Here is a 20,399-nt window from a genome sequence, read left to right as displayed (position 1 = left end):
AACCGGGACCTTGGGTTCATGTCACACTACACGATACATTCTCTCTCTCTCTCATACACACGTGCGCGCATGCATTCACACACACCCTCTCGCAGACTTATACTCCATTATACACTCTCTCTCACACACACACACCCACACCTTCTCAGACTTATTCCCCATTACACTCTCTCACACACACATGATCACTTGGTTTCTCCTGCACACACACACACTTACATAAAAGTTTGTGGGTTGAATTTGTGCTTGCAGAATCGCATTTTATTTTGCTCAAAAACTCATACACGTAAGATTCTGTAATACAACGATAGAAATAGAATCCGTCTGACCTAACATTGGGACACAGACAGACTTTAACTTAACACCTTCAATGCATCATCTGATTGAGATGACACGTATTGTTAAAAGCTAGCTTGACAACGTAACTTTTGAAAAGTTTTAGGATTTACATGTGAAGGAATCGAAACTAACATGGTCATTCTAAAAAATGGTCGAGGTAAGCTAAAGTTGTTTAATATTCCATCCCATGTCACTGCAATCCTGGTGCTATAAAGTCTGTGTGTTATGATTCTGCTCCACAACCAACGATGAAGGAGCAGCGCTTCGAAAACTAGTGATTCCAAATAAACCTGTCGGGCTATAACCTGGCATTGTGTGATTTTTAACTTTGAAAATCTGCAGTAATGCCAACATCTCCATCCTGCGCATGCGACTCGGTGTCAGCAACGCACTGCGCATGTTCCACGGTGTCAGCAAACTATTACGCATGCTCACGCAACAAGCGAAAACACTCCGTGACCTTGTTTTGATGGACCAATGAGAAGCTCTGGAGGACCGGATGTAGACTGGTCCTCCTGCCAATCACAGCAAACCCATCGTCTGGATGCGGAAGTAGGACCATGTGCTTCTGAGGTGGTTGTTGCTGCTCCTCTCTCTCTGAATGAAGATTGAGCTTCACCCCAGACTGCAACTTCCTTCCTCTCTCCAACATCTGTGAGTTCAACACACTCTTTTCTCACCCCTGTTCCGTTCCGGGGTTGAGCTGTTGACTTGCAGGAACTGAAGGGAAAAGGAGTGAATCCAGGGAGGGGACAGAATCTGGGAAAGTTAGTCCAGGTCTTTTTTTCAATGGCAAATACAGGAGAATTGACATTTCAGGCTCGAGCCTTTCATCAGCAATGATGTGTGGATGAACAAAGGGGCCTCTGCGTCCTTCTAATCCAGTCAATGCAAGTTGTCAGACAGGTGCAGCAAGTAGTGAGCAAGGCAAGTGGTATATTAGCAAAGGAATTGAGATCAGAAGTGGGGACGCCTTCCTGCAGTTTGGGCGTAATTGAATATATCCAAGGCTGAGTTCATCTGATTTTTGAACAACAAAGAAGTGATGATTATGGGGGAGGCAAGACCAGTGCAGATCACTTACTATGCTGACTATGTTCTCAAACTAAACTGGACCCAACTGCCTGTGTTTAACCTATATCCCTCTGAACCTTTTATATTGGAGTCATAGAGATGTACAGCACAGAAACTGACCCTTTGGTCCAATTTGTCCATGCCTATCAGTTATCCTAATCTAGTCTATTTGCCAGCCCTGGGCCATATCCCTCGAACCCCTTCTATTATAGACAAATCCAAATGCCTCTTAAATTCTGTAATTATACCAGTCTCCACCACTTCCTCTGGCTGGTCATTTCATATATGCACTACTGTGTGAAAAGGCTCCCCTTTGAGCTCTTTTATGTCTTTCCCCGTTCGCCCAAAACCTTTAGTTCTGCACTACCCCACCCCAGGGAGAAGACTTTGTCTATTTACCCTATCCATGCCTCTCATGAGTTTATAAATCTCTAAGGTCATCCCTCAGCCTCCGACGCTCCAGGGAAACAGCTGCAGCCTATTCAGACTCTCCCGAGAGCTATTTTGTTTCAAATCTGGCAACATGCTGGTAAATCTTTTCTGAACCCTTTCAAGTTTCACACCGTCCTTCTGATGGGCAGGAGACCAGAGTTGCATGCAATATTCCAAGCACGCAATATTCCAAATGTGGTCTCACCAATGTCCTGTAGAGCTTCAACATCACTACCTCCCAACTCCTTTACTCAGTGCTGTACCCGATAAAGGAAAGCATGCCAAATGCTGCCTTCATTATCCTCTCTACCTGGGACTCGACCTTCAAGGAACTATGAACCTGCACTCCAAGGTCTCTTTATTCAGCAACACTCCCCAGGACCTTATACACTTTATGCTAAGTCCTACTTTGATTTGCTTTCCCAAAATCCAGCACTTCACATTTATTTAAATTAAACTTCATCATTCATATACTAATCCAAATGTCTTTTAAATGTTCTAACTGTATCTGCATCCACCCCTTTGTCTGGAAATTCATTCCACACACAAACCACTCTCTGGGGGGAAGAAAATGGCGACCCTCATGTCCTTTTAAAATCTTTCTCCTCTCTCTCTTTCAAAATTTGCTCCGTAATCTTGACCCCCAGCCTAGAGAGAGGATTTTGGCCGTTCACCTGATCTATACCCCTCACGATGTTATAATCCTCCTCTGCTCCAGTGGAAAAATTTCCAGCTTATTAACCTGAATGTAGGTATATTCATGGCAGGTCAGGCAGCATCCGAGGAGCTACCTGATCTGCTGTGCTTTTCCAGCACCACTCTAATCTAGACTCTGGTTTCCAGCGTCTGCAGTCCTTGTTTTAGCCTTTTACGTCGGTATACTCAGATCTACTTATGATCTGTTCAATGCTGGTGCAAGCTCGACAGGCTAAATGCCCTATTCCTGCTCCCAATTTGCACACTCCTAGTCCAGAATAGCAAGAGACCATAAAACACAGGAGCAGAAATTAGGCCTCTGAGCCCATCAGGGGTGCTGCACTATTAAGTTCTGGCTGATAAGTTTCTCAATCCCATTCTCCCACTTTCTCCCTGTAACCCTCGATCCCTTTGATACTCAAGAACCTATTTATCTCCATCTTAAATCTACTCAGTGACCTGGCCTCCACAGCCTTCTGTAGCAATGAATTCCACATATTCACCACTCACCGGCTGAAAATGTTTCGCCTTATCTTTGTTCTAAAAGATATTCCTTTTACTCTGATACTGTGCCCTCGGGTCCTAGACTCTCCTACCAATAGGAACATCTTCCCCATGTGCACTTTGTCCAGGCCATTCAGAATTCTGGCTGTTTCAATTAGATCTCCACCTCCCCCGAGTGTGGGTCTGTTAATCAGCATGAACCACACCCTTCAGGATGAGTTACAGCAGGAATTAGGTTCAGCAAAGTCAGAACGGGGGGAGTGTGTGTGGGATGGAGATTCTCAGCTTTTAGGGGATGAGAGAGGAAATAAAGTTCAATATAAATTAGAATTGATCGGATGGGCTGATGGGCCGAGGAATGGCAACATGAATTTAATTTAGATAAATGTGAGGTGTTACATTTTGAAAGGCAAATCAGGGCACGACTTACATAGTTAATGGGGAGTGTTGCTAAACAGTGTCCTTGCAGGTTCATAATTCCTTGAAAGTGGAATTGCAGGGAGACAGGATTGTGAAGAAGGCATTTGGTACGCTTTCCTTTATTGGTCAGAGCATTGAGTACAGGGGTTGGGAGGTCATGTTAGGCCACTTTTGGAAAACTGTGTGCAATTCCAGTTGCCCTCCTCTGGAAGAACGTTGTGAAACTTAAAATGGTTCAGAAAAGATTTACAAAGATGTAGGGTTTGGAGGGTTTGAGCGATAGGAAGATGCTGAATACGCCAGGGATAATTTCCCTGTAGCATTAGAGGCTGATGGGTGACCTTACAGAAGTTTATAAGGGGTATGGATAGGTTGGATAGACAAAATCCTTTCCCCATGGTAGGCAACTTCAAACCTAGAGGGCATAGGATTCATGTGAAAAGGGAAAGATTTAAAACGGACCTGAGGGGCAACGTTTTCACACAGAGGGTAGTGCATGTTTGGAATGAGCTGCCAGAGGAAATGGTGGAGGCTGCTACAATTACAACATTTAAAAGGCATCTGGATGGGTATGTGAATAAGAAGGATTTAGAGGGATACAGGCCAAATGCTGGCAAATGGGATTAGATGAGTTTAGGATATCTGGTCGGCATGGATGAGTTGGACCGAAGGCTCTGTTTCTGTGCTGTATGACTTTAATCATCTTGTGTGAAAGCAGAAGTGTTGTTGTGAAGATTGGACTTTCAGAGCAGCTTTCAAAGATGTTTTGCCTTTACTGGAAGCAGAAGAAGTGACAATGAAATATTTCATTGGCGAGACAGCAACTGAGTACGTGAGTACGTCTAGGATTTTGGTGGAAAGTAGGAATTCATTGCACTGTGGGGGTGAAGTGCTTTAAGGCTTACCAGCAGTAAGGACAGTGTGCTGATTGGGGTGCCCAGTGAAGGGTTAGGTGGAATTTTGAGTTAAACTGCTCATTTCTGCCAGCCTCCAACATTGTATTTCCAATGTTGTCCATCAGGAGGAGCGGTGAATCAGTAACTGGTATTGTTAGAAGCCTTACGATTTTCAGTACTGCAGGAATGGCATTGTTTCATCAGCATTGTAAACGTTACTGGCAGCAGAGGGAGGTGTGGGCTGTATTTACTAGAAACAATTAAGCATTTAGATAACGTACATACGAGAGGTCAGGGTGGGATTTGTCTTTCGATTTGCAGAAGGTGGGAGATTCTGGGAGCTGTGATCTGAGGCAAACACAACTGCGGTAAATCATAGAAGCCCTACAGTGTGGAAGCTGGCTATTCAGCCCATCAAGTCCATTCTGACCCCTCCGAAGACCATCCTGCTCATACACCCCTCGCGCCCCCACCCCTTAGGGAATCAAGAGTTTGAGATAACACAAGTAAGAAGAGCTGAGATGATGGATAGATCAGCCACGATCTTAATAAATGGTGAAGCAGGCTCAACAGGCCAAACGGCCTACTCCTACTTCTATTACTATGAAACAATAACCCTGCATTTCCCATTGGCTAACCCACCTAACCTGTACATCCCTGGGCACTATGGGCAATTTAGCATGGCCAATCCAAATCAAGGTTGGTAAGCAATGTAGTGATGTGGATAATGGACGTCAGAGAAAAATAGAAAGGAACAAGGAGAATAAACGTACCAGCAATTAATACTGGATTCAAAAGATTACAAACAATAAAACTAAAAGCTCAGTATCTGAATTAATGCTTGTTATGAAGGGGTAGAGGTACTGTACCTTGAAGGGGTAGAGGTACTGTACCTTGAAGGGGTAGAGATACTGTACCTTGAAGGGGTAGAGGTACTGTACCTTGAAGGGGTAGAGGCACTGTACCTTGAAGGGGTAGAGGTACTGTACCTTGAAGGGGTAGAGGTACTGTACCTTGAAGGGGTAGAGGTACTGTACCTTGAAGGGAGTTAAAAAGCTGAGCAGAACAAAGTGTTCTAAACAAGATGAGAATGTAATATTTGGTCAACACAAATAGAGCAACTGGGTTGCCATGAGGCACAAACAAATTCAAATTTGGCCAATCAGTTTAAAGTTTGCCCCAAAATACCAAAGTCCAATCAAGTTTGAATTATGTATTTTGATAATATTGATACCAATAAAATGATCCGATGTTTTGGATTATAAAACCAGGTATTTTTGTGAGTTTTAATACTCTGTGTTGGACATAAAGAGTAAAGTTGTTAATTCTTACTTTAAATATTTACCTCTGGGATAGTACTTTGCCTCTCAAACTTTTACATATTACTGCGTGGGGTGAATCATTTCTGTGTTTCTGGTTTAATTTAGCAGAGGGGGTTACTCTGTGTCGTAATAGTGCTGCAACGTAACAAAAGTGAATGAATTGACTGCACACATTGAAGAGAATAATTATGATCTGGGACTCCTTACAGAGACATAGCTTCAGGATGACAAGGATTGGATCCTAAATATTGAGGGGAGATGTGGCATTCAAGTCGAATGAGAAGCTAGGTAAAGGTAGAGGGTTGACACTGCTAATCAAAGCACTGATCACAAGGTAGTCTGGTGTCAGCTCGGATTTCAGGTCCTGGTTTCTTTGTCCTCTATTGATCTCCCTGTTCCCACACAGTTGTTGTCCGTTCTCAGCTCTGCTTCATTTCTGCTGAAGCTTTAACCTCCTTTGACACCTTCCGGAACAATAAAAGTCAATCAAAGTCCAGCCCACAATCTCCCAGCCTGTCAACCATCCAGACACAGAGTATCATACCAGAAAATATAACAAAAAAGGCGAAAAGTTAGAATTAAATAGGTGCTTGTGTCTGTTCATTGGCAAGTAACCTCGAAATAGGGGTCTGCCAGGATTCTTATAGTGCCCTAATTGAAAGATTGTCTCTCCCTTACATCTAAGTATTAGTACCCAGCTACGATTTATAACAATATTTACATCAACAGAAATAAAGCATCTGTTATGCAATAGACATAGAGATATACAGTATGGAACTAGACTTTTACTCTCCCTCGTGCACACACCGAGGTCTATGGGGTGAATTTGTATTTGCAGATACCATCTATTTTACTCAAAAAATGCACAATCTGCAGGCAGATAATACATGGAATATTTTATAAATTCCACTTTGGAAACAGAACTAGTCTGACTCAAAAACTGGGATGCAGACAGACTCTGGCCTCACACGTTTAATGCATTGTCTGAGCTAAGTTGTAATCTTTTCTTATAAAACCTTGTTATCTTGAGTAGGTGTCTTATAAGAAGTTCTGGGGTTTACATATTAATGACACCAGCAACTCATTCTAAAGATGAAAGACTTTACAATCCAGGCTTCTTCAATATATCATCTCAGTGGCATGACTCTGTAATGTTTTGCTGTAGACTCAGTGTCTTATGATCTTAGACTCCACAACCACCTGATGAAGGAGCAGTGCTCCGAAAGCTAGTGCTTCCAAATAAGCCTGTTGGACTGGCGTCATGTGATTTTTAGCTTTGCCCAGGTTAGAGTGGATTGGCTCTGCTAAATTACCCATGGTGCTCAGGGTTTTGCAGGTATGGGAGAATTGTTAGAAGCGATTTGATTCCATCTTCTCGTGACTGTCTGTGTGAACTTTGGTATGTTCTCCCCCTTCTGTCTGCGCAGGTTACCTCTGGGTGCTCCGGTTTCCTTCCACAGTCCAAGGATCTGCAGTTTTGGATGGATCGGCTGTGCTAAAGTGTCCAGGGATGTGCAGGTTAGAGTGGGTTAGCCATGGGGAACTGCAGGGCTGTAGGGTAAGTGGATGAGTCTGGGTGGGATGCTGTGTGGAAGGTCGGTGTGAATTTGATAGGTGAAATGGCGTGCAGGGATTACATAATTCTTCTCCTTTAGCCATATATGGATTGAGAAATGACCTGCTGTGGGAGGAGTAGGCTCCAGTTCATGGGACACTGCCCCAGTCCTGGGGAAGGTGGGAATTGTGCTGTCTCTCTCCCCACCCACTGCCCCCATCCATTCTCTCTCACCCCGCAACTCTCTGCCCCCCATTTTCTCTCTTTCCCCCTCATTCTCTTCCTCCACCCTTTGACCCCCGAGTCTTTCCTTTCCGCCCCCACCACCCTCTGTTCCCCCCAGTCTCTCAATGGCCCCCACACTCTGTCACCCTGTCCATTCTGTCTCTCTTCCAACTCCCACTGATCTTTCTCATGCCTCAAGCTCTCTTTGATCGCTGTATCAAGCTCTTAGAAGAGAGAGAGAGAGAATGGTTGATGATGAAACTGCCTGGGAGATGGGGGTGCACGAGAAATGGCTGATCTTTCAAATTGAGAATAGCTAAAATAATATATTCAGAAATAGCAGTAAAGTTTGAACGCATGTTCAATTTTATATTAAGACAAAGCTGCAGCCATCTTTCTCAAACTTGCTTTGAACTATGTGCAGTTGAGGACAGGCTGTTCGGGGTGAATGAGGCTTTTGCTCGAAATGTCAATTTTCCCGAAATGTCAATTTTCCTGCTCCTCGGATGTTGCCTGACCTGCTGTGCTTTTCCAGCACCACATTCTTGATCTAATCTCCAGCATCTGCAGTACTCACTTTCTCCTGTTAGGGGTGAATGGCCGAACCCTAGTCTTGAAAAATTGGTTCTGTTAGAAGGTGTAGAGGTGTATTCTACCTTCAAGAGAGTTGAAAAGTGAGCAGAACCACCTGACGTAGCACCAAACGTTCTGAACAAGGTAACAATTTAACATTTGGTCGAACAGCTCAGTAGCTGGGTTGCCTGGAGACAAAAACATACTCAATTTTGGCCAATCGATTTAAATCTTGCCCCAAAATACTGAATTCCAATCAAGTTTGAATTTAGTATTTTGAGAATATTGGTTAGCACTGCTGCCTCACACCACCAGGGTCGATTCCAGCCTTGGGTGACTGACTGTGTGGAGTTTGCACATTCTCCCCGTGTCTGCGTGGGTTTGCTCTGGGTGCTCCAGTTTCCTCCCACAGTCCAAAGATGTGCAGGTCAGGTGAAGTGACTATGCTATATTGCCCGTAGTGTTAGGTGCATTCGTCAGAGGGAAATGGATCTGGGTGGGTTACTGTTTGGAGTGTCAGTGTGGACTGGTTGGACCGAAGGGCCTGGTTCCGCACTGTAGGGAATTTAATCCAATCTAATATTAACACCAATGAAACGATTTGATGCTTTGGAGTACAAAATCAAAACAAAAAGTTGAACAGTTACAGGAGAACTGCCAAAAGACCAACAAATGTAGGCTGCTAGTGAAAACTCTAAGAGTACCTGTCCAGAGGAGTCTGCACAGAGAAAAAACATCGACACCGACCTGGAGAGCAAATCTACAGAGGAAGATACAAAGAGAAGATTTAACAGCTGGCTGGTTTTGAAGTTTGAATCTTTCGGTAAATCTTAATCAGGGTTTTTTATTGGACTGGTATCGTATAGGGGAAGGTAGAAGATAGGTTAGAGACAGGAGTTGTAAATAGTTGTTAATTAATTATTCTCTGTTAGACTTTAATAAATAAAGTTGTCAATTTTTACTTTAAATACTGACCTTTGGGAATAGTTTCTTGGTTCTTGAATTTTCACAGATTATTGCATGGGTTAAACCTTCTCTATGTTGCTGGTTTAAATTAGGTGGGGGAGGTTGCACACAATGTTTTAAAATTTGAGGGCTTTCGTCCAAGATTTGAACTGGTTTAGACAGATTTGAATAGATTTGGTGGTACGAAAAATCCCAGCAGATTTAAACACTTGCAAGTTAGTGTCCTAGATCATTAAATAAAACTTTAAATAGTGACTTTTAGAAACAGTTCCTTACCTCTTGAATTTTCACATTACCACATGGGGTAAATCTTTTTTGGGTTTAAATTAGTTGGCGGGGGGGGGGGGGGTGCAGTCCGTGTCATAACAATTCTGACTATATAGAAACAGTAGTGGAGTGTGGAAACAAACTGTTTGTTCCGTGCCAATCGGATATCCTAAATTAATCTAGGCCCATTTGCCAGCTCCTGGCCCATATCCCTCCAAACCTTCCTGTTCATATACCCATCCAGATGCCTTTTGAATATTGTAATTGTACCAGCCTCCACCACTTCCTCTGGGAGCTCATTCAATCCATGCACCACCCGCTGTGTAAAATAGTTGCCCTTTAGGTCCCTTTTAGTCCTTTCCCCCCTCACCCTCATATAAATCAATTGCTGCTTTTTCTGAACAGGCTCAGTGGCTGGCATTGCTGCCTTATAGCGCTGGGGACCCAGGTTTGATCCCAGTCTCGGGCAACTGTCTGAGTGGAGTTTGCACCTTCTCCCCATGTCTGCATGGGATTCCTTTGGTGCTCCGGTTTCTCCCCACAATCCAAAGATGTGCAGGTTTGGAGAGGTCACTTGTGGGGAATTAACTTTCACACTTTTTTTCTACTCCTTAGGTCCCTTTTAAATCTTTCCCCTCTCACCCTCAACCTATGCCCTCCAGTTTGGGAGTCCCCTACCCTGAGGAAAAGATGAGTCGTCAAATAAAATGTGGAGCCGCAGGATAAATATAAAATGTCGCTCCAGCCTTTCTTGTCTCCGAGTGTCATTTGGGCACAAAACCTGTCGGTAACATCAGCAACGTCACAGAGCATCTTGCGCATGCTCCTCGGTGACAACACACTACGCATGTTCGCCGGTGTCAGCAAAACCTGCGCGTGCTCCTGGTTGTCCGCGGAAACTGCGCGTGATCTTCTTTTGTTGGGCCAATAGGAAGCCCTGGAGGACCGGAAGGAGCGTGGTCCTCCTAATCAGAGACACCCCTATTGTGTGTGTCTCTCTCTCAATCTCAATTTATGGAGGGGAGAGATTCTGGAAAAGTTGGGCCAGGTCTGTGTCTCAGTTGGCAAACTCATGGAAAATGCAGTACCACGATGTGAAGTGATAGCATTCCCTGTGGGCGGGGAAGCAGAAAGGAGATGCATTGTTTAAATGGTGATATATTGGGATGTGGAGAAAGTGAGGACCGCAAATGTTGGAGATCAGAGTCAAAAAGTGTGGTGCTCGAAAAGCACAGCAGATGAGGCAGCATCCGAGGAGCAGGAGAGTCAGCGTTACAGGCACGAGCTCTTCATCAGGAATGTGTATAAAGGGGCCTCAGCGTCCTTCCATACCAGTCAATGCCAGTTGTGAGGTAGGTGCAGCAAGCAATGAGCAAAGCAGGTGTTATCTTAGCAAGAGGAATTGAGATCAGAAGTGGGGATGTCTTCCTGCAGTTATGGGATCATTGAATATATTCAAGGCTGAGTTCATCTGATTTTGGAACAACAAAGAAGTGGATGTTTATGGGGGAAGGCAAGAAAATGGTTTTCAGACCATTGCAGAACAATTACCGAGTCAAACAGCACAGAAACAGTCCCTTCAGTCCAACTACTCCATGCTATGTTCTCAAACTAATCTAATCCCACCTGCCAGTGTTTGGCCTATATCCCTCAGTCACAAAGCTGGTCCTTTTTACTAAAAGCTGGTCCTTTTTACTAAAAGCTGGTCCTTTTACTAAAAGCTGGTCATTCTTCTCAAGGATGCTGTGTCCTTGGTTTTTTTTTTCAGAGGGGTGGTAAAACAAACCCGGGCTCCGAAGTGACTGGTTTAGTACAGAGATGAAAAACAGTATTGGGAGGCATTTTTGGTTATATGTGAACAGATGAGACTTGAGGCCAAAGCTTTTGTTTTAGAAGTGACCTGTACAATGAAAGGGTAGTGGTCAGTCCTGAAAGCTGAAGTCTCGTTTGGGTGAGTTAAGCAGTGGACTATGTGGAGAAAGGCTGCGAACACTGTCTCCTTCTGCCCTTCTAACTTCAACTGTAAGCCTCTGTTTCAGTTTTACTTTGTTTAAGGGGTTTGTTTTTTTTTGGTACTGTTGTGTTCAAGCATTGTGAAGAGTGTTAAGAGTTTCTCCACAACTTGTACTGTACTTAATAAAGTTTGGTTGTTCACAGAAGTTGGCGTATTGCAGTGTAAGAAGCTCAAGCAAAAGAACTTAACAAAGGAACATAAGGGATAAGTCTTTCATGCAGAAAGTGGCATGTTTAAGGAAAGAGCTGTCAGAGGAAGTGGTGGGTGCTGGTACAATTATGACATTAAAAGGCATCTGGATGGGTATACGATTAGGAAGGGTTTAGACGATATGGGCCAAATGCTGGCAAATTGGCCGAGATTAGGTTAGGTTATCTCGTTGGCACGCATGAATTAGACCGAAGGGTCTGTTTCCGTGCTATCACTCTGGCTTGCCACTAACATTTGCCACATCTATATGTACAGTTTCTGTCTGGTGTCAGTGTCAATGCCTTGATATCTCATTCTTAACTGGACTGGCAGTGCTTGGAATAGAATGCGGCAAAATGAGGGCAATTCACATAAAACATCCCCTTATGCACTGATAGTGGGAGCATGGGGATTCCAACCGGGGTTTACAGATGCCACTTTTAAACTCTGGAGATCCAGGGGTATCTCATGTTTAGGGGATCTATTTAAAGATGGGGTCCTGATGTCTTTTGAACAGCTGCGTCAGAAATTCGGATTACCTAATGGAGACCTCTTTCGATACTTCCAAATTCGAGATTATATACTGAAGAAGACCACGTTATCAGATAGTCTTTATAAATCAGATAGAGAATGTAGTGTCCTACGACCAGTGGGGGTATTTTCCGTCAGTACTATTTATCATTTACTACATGATAAAGTATCAGGAGATATGGATAATCTGCTTAAAACATGAGATCAGGATTTGGGACTAGAAATCTATAGAAACGTGGAATGATATTTGGGAAAATGCTAGAAGAATTACTATCTGTAACAGAACCCAGGCTATCCAGCTGAAGATACTTCATAGGGCCCATATAGCACCGGTTTGATTGGCAAAATTTAAGGCAGGAGCATCTCCAATGTGTCCTAAATGCAAAATAGAAGTGGGCACTCATGTACATTGCCTATGGACCTGTCATAAGATCTGTAGATATTGGACTAAAGTAGCAAGTACCCTGACAGAAATTTTAGGAACGGAAATTAAAGTGGACCCTGTATCTCTCCTCTTGGGCTTTTCAAACCTTCCCTCCCTGGACACGTACGGGAAGAGACTATTTTCTATTCTTTCTTTCGTGCAAGGAATAATATTTTGGTGAACTGGGCGGCTGAGGGCCATCCTGGACTTTCAAATTGGCACAGATTAATTATGGAATGTATTCCCCTTGACTTCCTTACAAATATGGTGCACCGAAAGACCGAATTATTTTATAAAATATGGCAGCCCTTCTTGAATTACATAAATACAGATATTTCGGCTATCCTAACAAGGGCTTTTATTTAATTGAGATTACAAACCTGGCTGGTCCGGGGCCCCTCGGGGGACGAATCCCGCACGAATACGGGTTTTATTATATCTGATGCTAACACATCCCGAGCATGTAAGAGACTTAAATATACACTCTGGTTAGTTGTAGGTTAGATTAGTAGATAGTTGAGTTTTGTTTGATTTTTTTTCTTTTTCGTTTTTTTTCTGTTTTTTGTTAAATTTTGGCTATTGTATATTTGAGTTAATTGTATATCAATGTTTATATCTGAGAGTTTTGTTTATTTTTGTAAACTTGTTAAAATGTTAAATTTCTAATAAAAATATCTATAAAAAAAACTGGATTGGCAGTGATGACTTTTGTAATCTTTTCTTACAGACTATCTGAAGACAGAAGTTTCAAGTTAACAGATAAAGGGCTTATGTCCAAAATGTTGATTCTCCTGCTTCTCTGATGCTGCTTGCTGTGCTGCGCTTTTCCAGCGATGCAGTTTTTGACTCTGACTCTCCAGCGTCTCCAGTCCTCACTTTCACATCAATGTCTGATAGTTACTCAATCCATCAGGACCGCAACAATTTTCAACTATGATTCTGTGAGAAGGAGCAAAGCGTTCTTTTTGGTTCCAGTTTGAGTACGGTTGAAAGACCCTACTGTTGCAGCGCACTGAGTGTGGAGCCTGAAACAACTCTATTGCCTGGAAAGAATAATTCATGGCAGGGTTGTACACGTGTGTGTGCAGCTGAAGCTTGGGCCATGGAGAAACCTGAGGAAACACGCCCTGTTGAGAAACCATGGAATTGTGGCGACTGCGGGAAGGGCTTCCATGTCCCACCTGTCCTGGCGGCTCATCAGTGCAATCACACTGGGAAGAGGCCGTTCTCCTGCCCCGAGCGGGCAAAGGGCTTTACTTGCTCCTGTGTCCTGCTGCCCCACCAGAATATACACACTGGTGAGAGGAAGTTTTACTGCTCCATGTGCGGGAAAGGATTCACTTGGGTGGACATCCTCCAGACCCACCAGCGAATCCATGCAGGGGAGAGGCTCTTCAGTTGCCACGAGTGCGGGAAAGCCTTCAGCAATTCCTCCAACCTGCTGACGCACCGGCGGGTCCACACGGGGGAGAGGCCATTCAGCTGCCCCGAATGCGGGAAGGCCTTCAGCGATTCCTCCAACCTGCTGAGGCACCACACGGGGGTGAGGCCCTTCAGCTGCCCAGAGTGTGGGAAGGCCTTCAGCAATTCCTCCTCCCTGCTGGTCCATCAGCGGGTCCACACGGGGGAGCGGCCCTTTAGCTGCCCAGAGTGCGGGAAGGCCTTCAGCAATTCCTCCTCTCTGCTGACCCACCGGCGAATCCACACGGGGGAAAGGCCCTTCAGCTGCCCAGAGTGTGGGAAGGCCTTCAGCAAAACCTCCCACCTGCGGAGCCACCAGCAGGTCCACACGGGGGAGAGGCCCTTCAGCTGCCTGGAGTGTGGGAAGGCCTTCAGCAATTCCTCCAACCTGCTGGCCCATCAGCGGGTCCACACGGGGGAGAGGCCCTTCAGCTGTCCAGTGTGCGGGAAGGCCTTCAGCAATTCCTCGGACCTGCTGAGACACCGGCAAATCCACATGAGGGAGAGGCCTTTCGCTTGCTCTGAGTGTGGTAAGGCCTTCAGCAATTCCTCTGACCTGCTGTTCCACCAGCGGGTCCACACCAGGGAAAAGCCATTCAGCTGCCCCGAGTGCGGGAAGGGGTTCACCCACTCCTCCAAACTGCTGGCCCATCAATGGGTCCACACTGGGGAGAGGCCGTTTGCCTGCCCTGACTGCAGGCGGAGGTTCTCATTGTCCTGCAACTTGCGGAGGCACCAGTGCATCCAACAATCAGATTCCACCAGAGACACTGCAGTGGGTCACCCCCAGGGCTGAACCTCCTGCCCATTCTGACAGTGGGTGCAGTGAGCTTTTGTGTTTTGTGCTGGACTCACCCCCACCAAGCCCACCTACATGGCTCAGGGGTGGCATGGTGACTCAGTGGTTAGTATCACTGCCTCACGATGCTGACCTGGGTTCAATTCCACCCTTGGGGAGACAGTCTGTGTGTAGCTTTCACGTTGCACGCCCCACGTCTGTATGGGTTACCTCTGAGTGCTCTGGTTTCCTTCCCCTGGTCTAAAGGTGTGCAGGTTAGGATGAATTGGCCCATCTAAATTGTCCCATAGTGTTCAGGGATGTGTCGGTGTGGTGCATTAGTTGGGGTAAATGTAGAGGAATAGGGATAGGGGAATGGCTGGGTTACTCTGCGGAGGGCCAGTGTGGACTTGTTGGGCCAAAGGACCTGTTTCCATACTGTAGGGAATCTAATCTTTAAAAAAAAGAATTCCTCCAAGCAATCTTGATAAAATATGCCGAGTTGGACAAAGTATCCCATCAAGTTTGAGTTGAAGAAGTCAGAAGTCACATGACACCATGTTGCAGTGCAACAAGTTTATTTGAAATCACAAGCTTTAGGAGCATTGCTCTTTCATGAGTACTGCCCCCTCATCACTTCATCTGGTGCCATGTGACTTCTGACCTTGTCCACCCCAATTCAACACCAGCACCTCCGCATCAGAGTTGACGAATGAGATTGGATTTTATTCGGCCTGATTGTGAGATGTTCCATTTGGAAACTCAAAACTGTCTGACCAACAAAGAGATGCAAATCATAGAGTCCTACAGCAGGAGACAGGCCCTTCGGCCCAACATGGTCCACACCGACCAAACTGTCCATCAACACTAAGCCCATTTCCCTGCACTTGGCCCATTTCCTTCCATACCTTTCCTATCCACGTATTTGCCCCAATGCCTTTTAAATGTTGTTAATGTACCCACCTCAACCACTTCCGCTGGCATCTCATTCCATATGTGTACCACCATCTGCGTGAAAAGAAACGTTGCCCCTCACATTTCCTTTTATTCTTTTTCCTCTAACTTTAAACTGATGCCCTCTAGCCCTCACTTCCCCAACCCCGGGATAAAAGTCTGAGTGCATAAACCCTCTCACGATCTCTTCATTTCTCGAAGGGCCGCTCTCAGACTCTTAATGCTCTAAATAAAAATATCTTAGCTTGTCCAACCTCTCCCTTTTACACAGACCCTTGAATCCTGGTAACATCCTTGTATATGTCTTCAGCATGCTTCCAAGTTTAATAACATATTTGTTATAGACACTGCCCTGTCTACCTATTTTGTTGGAAATATAGGACCTAATCCAAACTGGGTAATCTGGCTGATGGGGCAGGAAACCACTTCCTTTCTTGAGAGACAAGTCTCCTGGAGAGAACTGGCTGGCTGACCGATCTACTGACCCTCAGTGTCCCACTGCCCTCAGTTATCTGGAGGGGTGTCCACACATTTGCCTAAGGTGGTGCTTGAAACCTTTATCATCTTTGGGATGGATCCCCATTCATTCCGTGCTATGGAGTCATGCAGCCTGGAAACAGACCCTTCAGACCAACCAGTCCATGATCCCCAACTAAACTAGTGCCACCCATCTGCTCCTGGCCTGTATCCAGTATGTTAATACTTTTGTTCATTTGTTCACCGTGAGAGTTGGATAAATAAATTGCTGATTGTTGATTTTAAAGTGTTGGGGATTTATTCTTATCACTAGAGCAGGTTACACCACTTTTCATGCTAATTTTACAGATTATTGGGCGACACGCTCCTCTGGGTGTTTCTCTTTGAGATAGGTGTGGCTGTCAGCCTTTGCTTTATAAAAGTATTGACGTAATGTAGTGCTGAATGCAATGGAGTCAACATGAATCCCAGCCTCTCACTGTGGTTGTGGGTGAATCGTCTTAATTTGGCTCTTAACTCAGAAACTGCACACAATTAACTGCTGAAACAATGATTAACACTTTATTGTATGGAGCAACCAAAAATAAAACTCAAGTTTTCATTGGAGAAAAGAAGGTTTAGGGGTGACTTGATAGAGGTGTACAAGATGATTAGAGGTTTAGATAGGGTTGACCATGAGAACCTTTTTCCACGTATGGAGTCAGCTATTACAAGGGGGCATAGCTTTAAATTAAGGGGTGGTCGGTATAGGACAGATGTTAGGGATAGATTCTTTACTCAGTGAGTAGCGAGTTCATGGAATGCCCTGCCAGTAGCAATGGTGGACGCTCCCTCTTTATGGGCATTTAAGCAGGCATTGGATAGGCATATGGAGGATAGTGGGTTAGTGTAGGTTAGGTGGGCTTGGATCGGCACAACATCGAGGGTCAAAGGGCCTGTACTGCGCTGTATTCTTCGATGTAACCAAGTTCAACCTCACTCACAACTTGGCTATCACCCAATTGATGGCAGAATTTAACTGAGTTTCCCCCAACAGTATCTGTCTCTGGAAGTGTCCAGGGATTCAGTGCAGCATTCTTCTTCCAAGTACTGCTGCTACATCATTCTGGTTGAATTCTGGTGGAGATTCCTCGCTTTCAAATCTGTGATGTGATGCTTCTTTAGATTCTAACACCACCTCCCCATACTTCTGGAGATCTCCGGTCTGTAGCTTACCTTCTTATCCTCGAGGTTTAGTGGTTTGTTTGATACAGCCTTTCCTGCAAAAAAACCCTTTACGTCAGGGCCTTCCTTCCACAGACAAACTTAATTGTCCTTTTATCATGAGCTTATTAAACACTTCGCTCATCTGTCCCAGGAAACATCTTGTTGTTTTGCGTCCTTCTTCCCAGGGATGGTTAACTACCAGAAATTAGGCCATTCAGCCTATTGAGTCTGCTCCACTATTCAATCGTGGCTGATACGTTTCTCAACCCAATTCTCCCTGTAACCCTTGATACTTAAGAATGATTGAGTCTGCTCCACCATTCAATGGGCTGAATGGCCTAATTTCTGCCTCCTGATGTAGCAGTTTCTCAGTGGCCCTTTTGTTTCTTGGTCCAGAAAGAGTTCCTGCTGATTCAGGGAGTTGCAAAGTTCTGCAGTTTACAGGACCACACCACATTCCCCTCTGCCTCCTCCTGAGATACTGGCAATTCCAAAGATCCCTTGGTATCCCTGAAAACAATCGAGGTGTCTGGAAATCTCTGCTGCTACTCTGGAACAGAAGGATTATGGGGAGAAAATTCAGAAATCTGATGTGAAAAGGGACTATGGAGTTCTACTCCAGGATTCTCTCAAGGTAAACTTACAGGTTGAGTCAGTAGGTGGGGAGGCAAATGCAATGATGGCATTTATTTTGATCAGACTTGAATATAAATGCAGGGATGTACTTCTGAGGCTCTGTAAGGCTCCGGTCAGCCCACAATTAGAGTACTGTATGTAGATGTGGGCCCCATATCTCAGGAAGGATGTACTGGCCCTAGAACATGTTCAGAGGAGGTTCACAAGAATGGTCCAGGAATGAAAAATTTAACATATGAAGAACATTAGAGGACTCTAGGTTTATACTTCATGGAGTTCAGAAGGATGAGAGGGGATCTAATTGAAACCTACAAAATAATGAACGGTGTGGATGTTGGGAAGGTGTTTCCATTGGTAGGACAGACTAGAACCTGAGGGCTCAGCCTTCGCGTCAAGGGAAGACCCTTTAGAACAGAGGGAAGAGAGGCTCCTTCAGCCAGAGTGTGGTGAGTCTGTGGAATTCACTGCCACAGAAGGCTGCGGAGGCCAGGTTACTGAATATATTTAAGACGGAGATAGATAGGTTCGTGAGGATCAAGGGTTAAGGGAGAGAATGGGGTTGAGAAACTTATCAGCCATAATTGAATGGCGAAGCAGACTCAATGGGCTGAATGGCCTAATTTCTGCTCCTATGGTCTTATGATATGCTGATGTGTGGAGGGATGAGAAGGGGGGAAAAAGAGATGAAGAGAGAAAGACAGTTAAGGTGAAGCTCGATAGAGATGAAGGAAATACAAGAATTGTATGATAAATGGCAGAACACATAGGAGCACTGGCATACAGAGAGATCTGGGCATATAGATCCGTGGAAGTGGTAATGCAGGTGGGCACGGTGGTCAAGAAAGCACACAGCACACTTCCTTGAGTGTAAGAGTTACGTTACAGCTGTTTATTATGGCCACATTCAGAATATAGTGTGTAGTTCTGGTCACGGTGCTACTGGAAGGATATGGGTGCTCTGGTAGAGGGTACAGGCAAGGTTCACCAGGACATTACCTAGTCTGGAGGGCTCTCGTTATGAGCAGAGGAGGCATAAACCTGGATTATTTTCTTTGGAAAAACAGAGGCTGAGAGGAGACCTCGACAAAATGCTGAGATACACAGATTGGCTGGACAGGGGTGGCATGGTAGCTCAGTGGTTCGCACTGACGCCTCACAGTGCCAGCGACCTGCGTTCGATTTTAGTCTCAGGCAACTATCTGTGTGGAGTTGGCACATTGTCCCTGCACCCCACCTCCCGTGTCTGTGTGGGCTTCCTCCGGGTGCTCGGGCTTCCTCCTACAATCCAAACTTGTATAGGTTAGGGTGGATTAGCAATGCTAAATTACCCATAGCGTCCAGGGAGAGGCAGGATAAGTTGGATTGTCTGTGTGTAAATTGCCCCAATGTTCAGGGATGTGTAAGTTCGGTGCATTAGTCAGGAGTAAATGTAGATAATGGGGGTAAGAAAACGAGTCTCTATGTGTTAATCTTTAGAGGGCCAGTGTTGACTTGTTGGGCTAAATGGTCTGTTTCCACGCTGGAGGGATTCTATGATAGTCAGAGGCATTTTTTTCCCTCCAAAGTAGAAAGTTCAACTAAAAGAGGTTCAAGGACTGTTTGGGGGGAAAGTGGTGGGGGTGGGGAATTTACACAGAGGGGTGGTGGGTTTCTGGAACACACTGCCAGTGGAGGTAGTGGAAGCAGGCACCTTAACAACGTTTAAGGTGTATCTTGATAGACGCATGAAGGGGAGGTGAATAGAGGAACAGAAGCCACACATGGGCAATAAATAGCAGGTCTAAGTAAGAATTAAGAAGTAGCACAGGCTTGAGGGGGTGTGTGTGCCTAAAGCAAGTGAGAAGGGCCTGTGACTGTGCTGTATTGTATTGATACAGCTTTCCCCCACTATTTGAAAGTAGAGTGTTCCTTTCATAAGCCGAAATGGCCTAAAGCGAAGAAGCAATTACCATGAATTAATTTATATTATGCCTTTCTTTGTAAAAGCGACAATCCTCTTCGGATTTCTTTCGGTTTGTGAGAACAGGTATTAATGTAGGTCTTTTGTTAAAGTGAAGTAGTGTAAAGTGAACTTTCGAAAAGTGGGGGATATCTTTATGCTGATGGAGGGGAGATGGGGGGGCAATGAAGAGGGGTGGATGTAGGCTCAGGTGCAGAATAATAAACACTGAGACACCAATTGAGCAGCCCAGACTGGCCCTGTGCTGGAGACTCAATGGGATAGAGACAAATGTATCTATTTCAGGTATACCTGCAGTATGCTCCATCCAGGATAAAAAAAAAATGTCCTTCATCTGCTTCAACATACAGGGCAGATGAGCAGTTTCTCCCCAATGTGGACCAGGAGGTGATGCGACTGAGTGAAGCCTTTCCTGTGCTGAATGCAGGTGAATGGCTGCTGCCCGGTATATAAATGCTGATGAATATCGGGCAGGCGGGGAAGGGAAACCGTTCCGACAC

At 45.0% G+C, this 20,399-nt stretch overlaps 2 protein-coding genes across 2 annotated transcripts in view; both read left to right on the top strand.

Moving 5' to 3' along the window:
* LOC148144448 (uncharacterized) overlaps positions 1–20,399 on the top strand; it is a 677,410-nt gene that overhangs the window by 576,642 nt on the left and 80,369 nt on the right. The window lies entirely within an intron of this gene.
* Positions 13,749–14,684, top strand: LOC148144451 (uncharacterized). The gene has a single exon (XM_087975330.1). The coding sequence runs from the start codon at positions 13,749–13,751 to the stop codon at positions 14,682–14,684; it is 936 nt and encodes a 311-aa protein (XP_087831456.1).

Source organism: Chiloscyllium plagiosum, unplaced genomic scaffold (assembly GCF_037043375.1).
Source record: "Chiloscyllium plagiosum isolate Xiang-an unplaced genomic scaffold, Cpla_swu_hap1 HiC_scaffold_27, whole genome shotgun sequence".
Lineage (NCBI taxonomy): Eukaryota > Metazoa > Chordata > Chondrichthyes > Orectolobiformes > Hemiscylliidae > Chiloscyllium > Chiloscyllium plagiosum.
Note: the sequence above shows the minus strand (reverse complement) of the source record. Positions and strands in the feature narration are given on the sequence as shown.

What these genes read in the sequence shown, in the direction of transcription:
- LOC148144451 (XM_087975330.1), top strand. Translation starts at nt 13,749, where the DNA reads ATGTGCGGGAAAGGATTCACTTGGGTGGACATCCTCCAGACCCACCAG.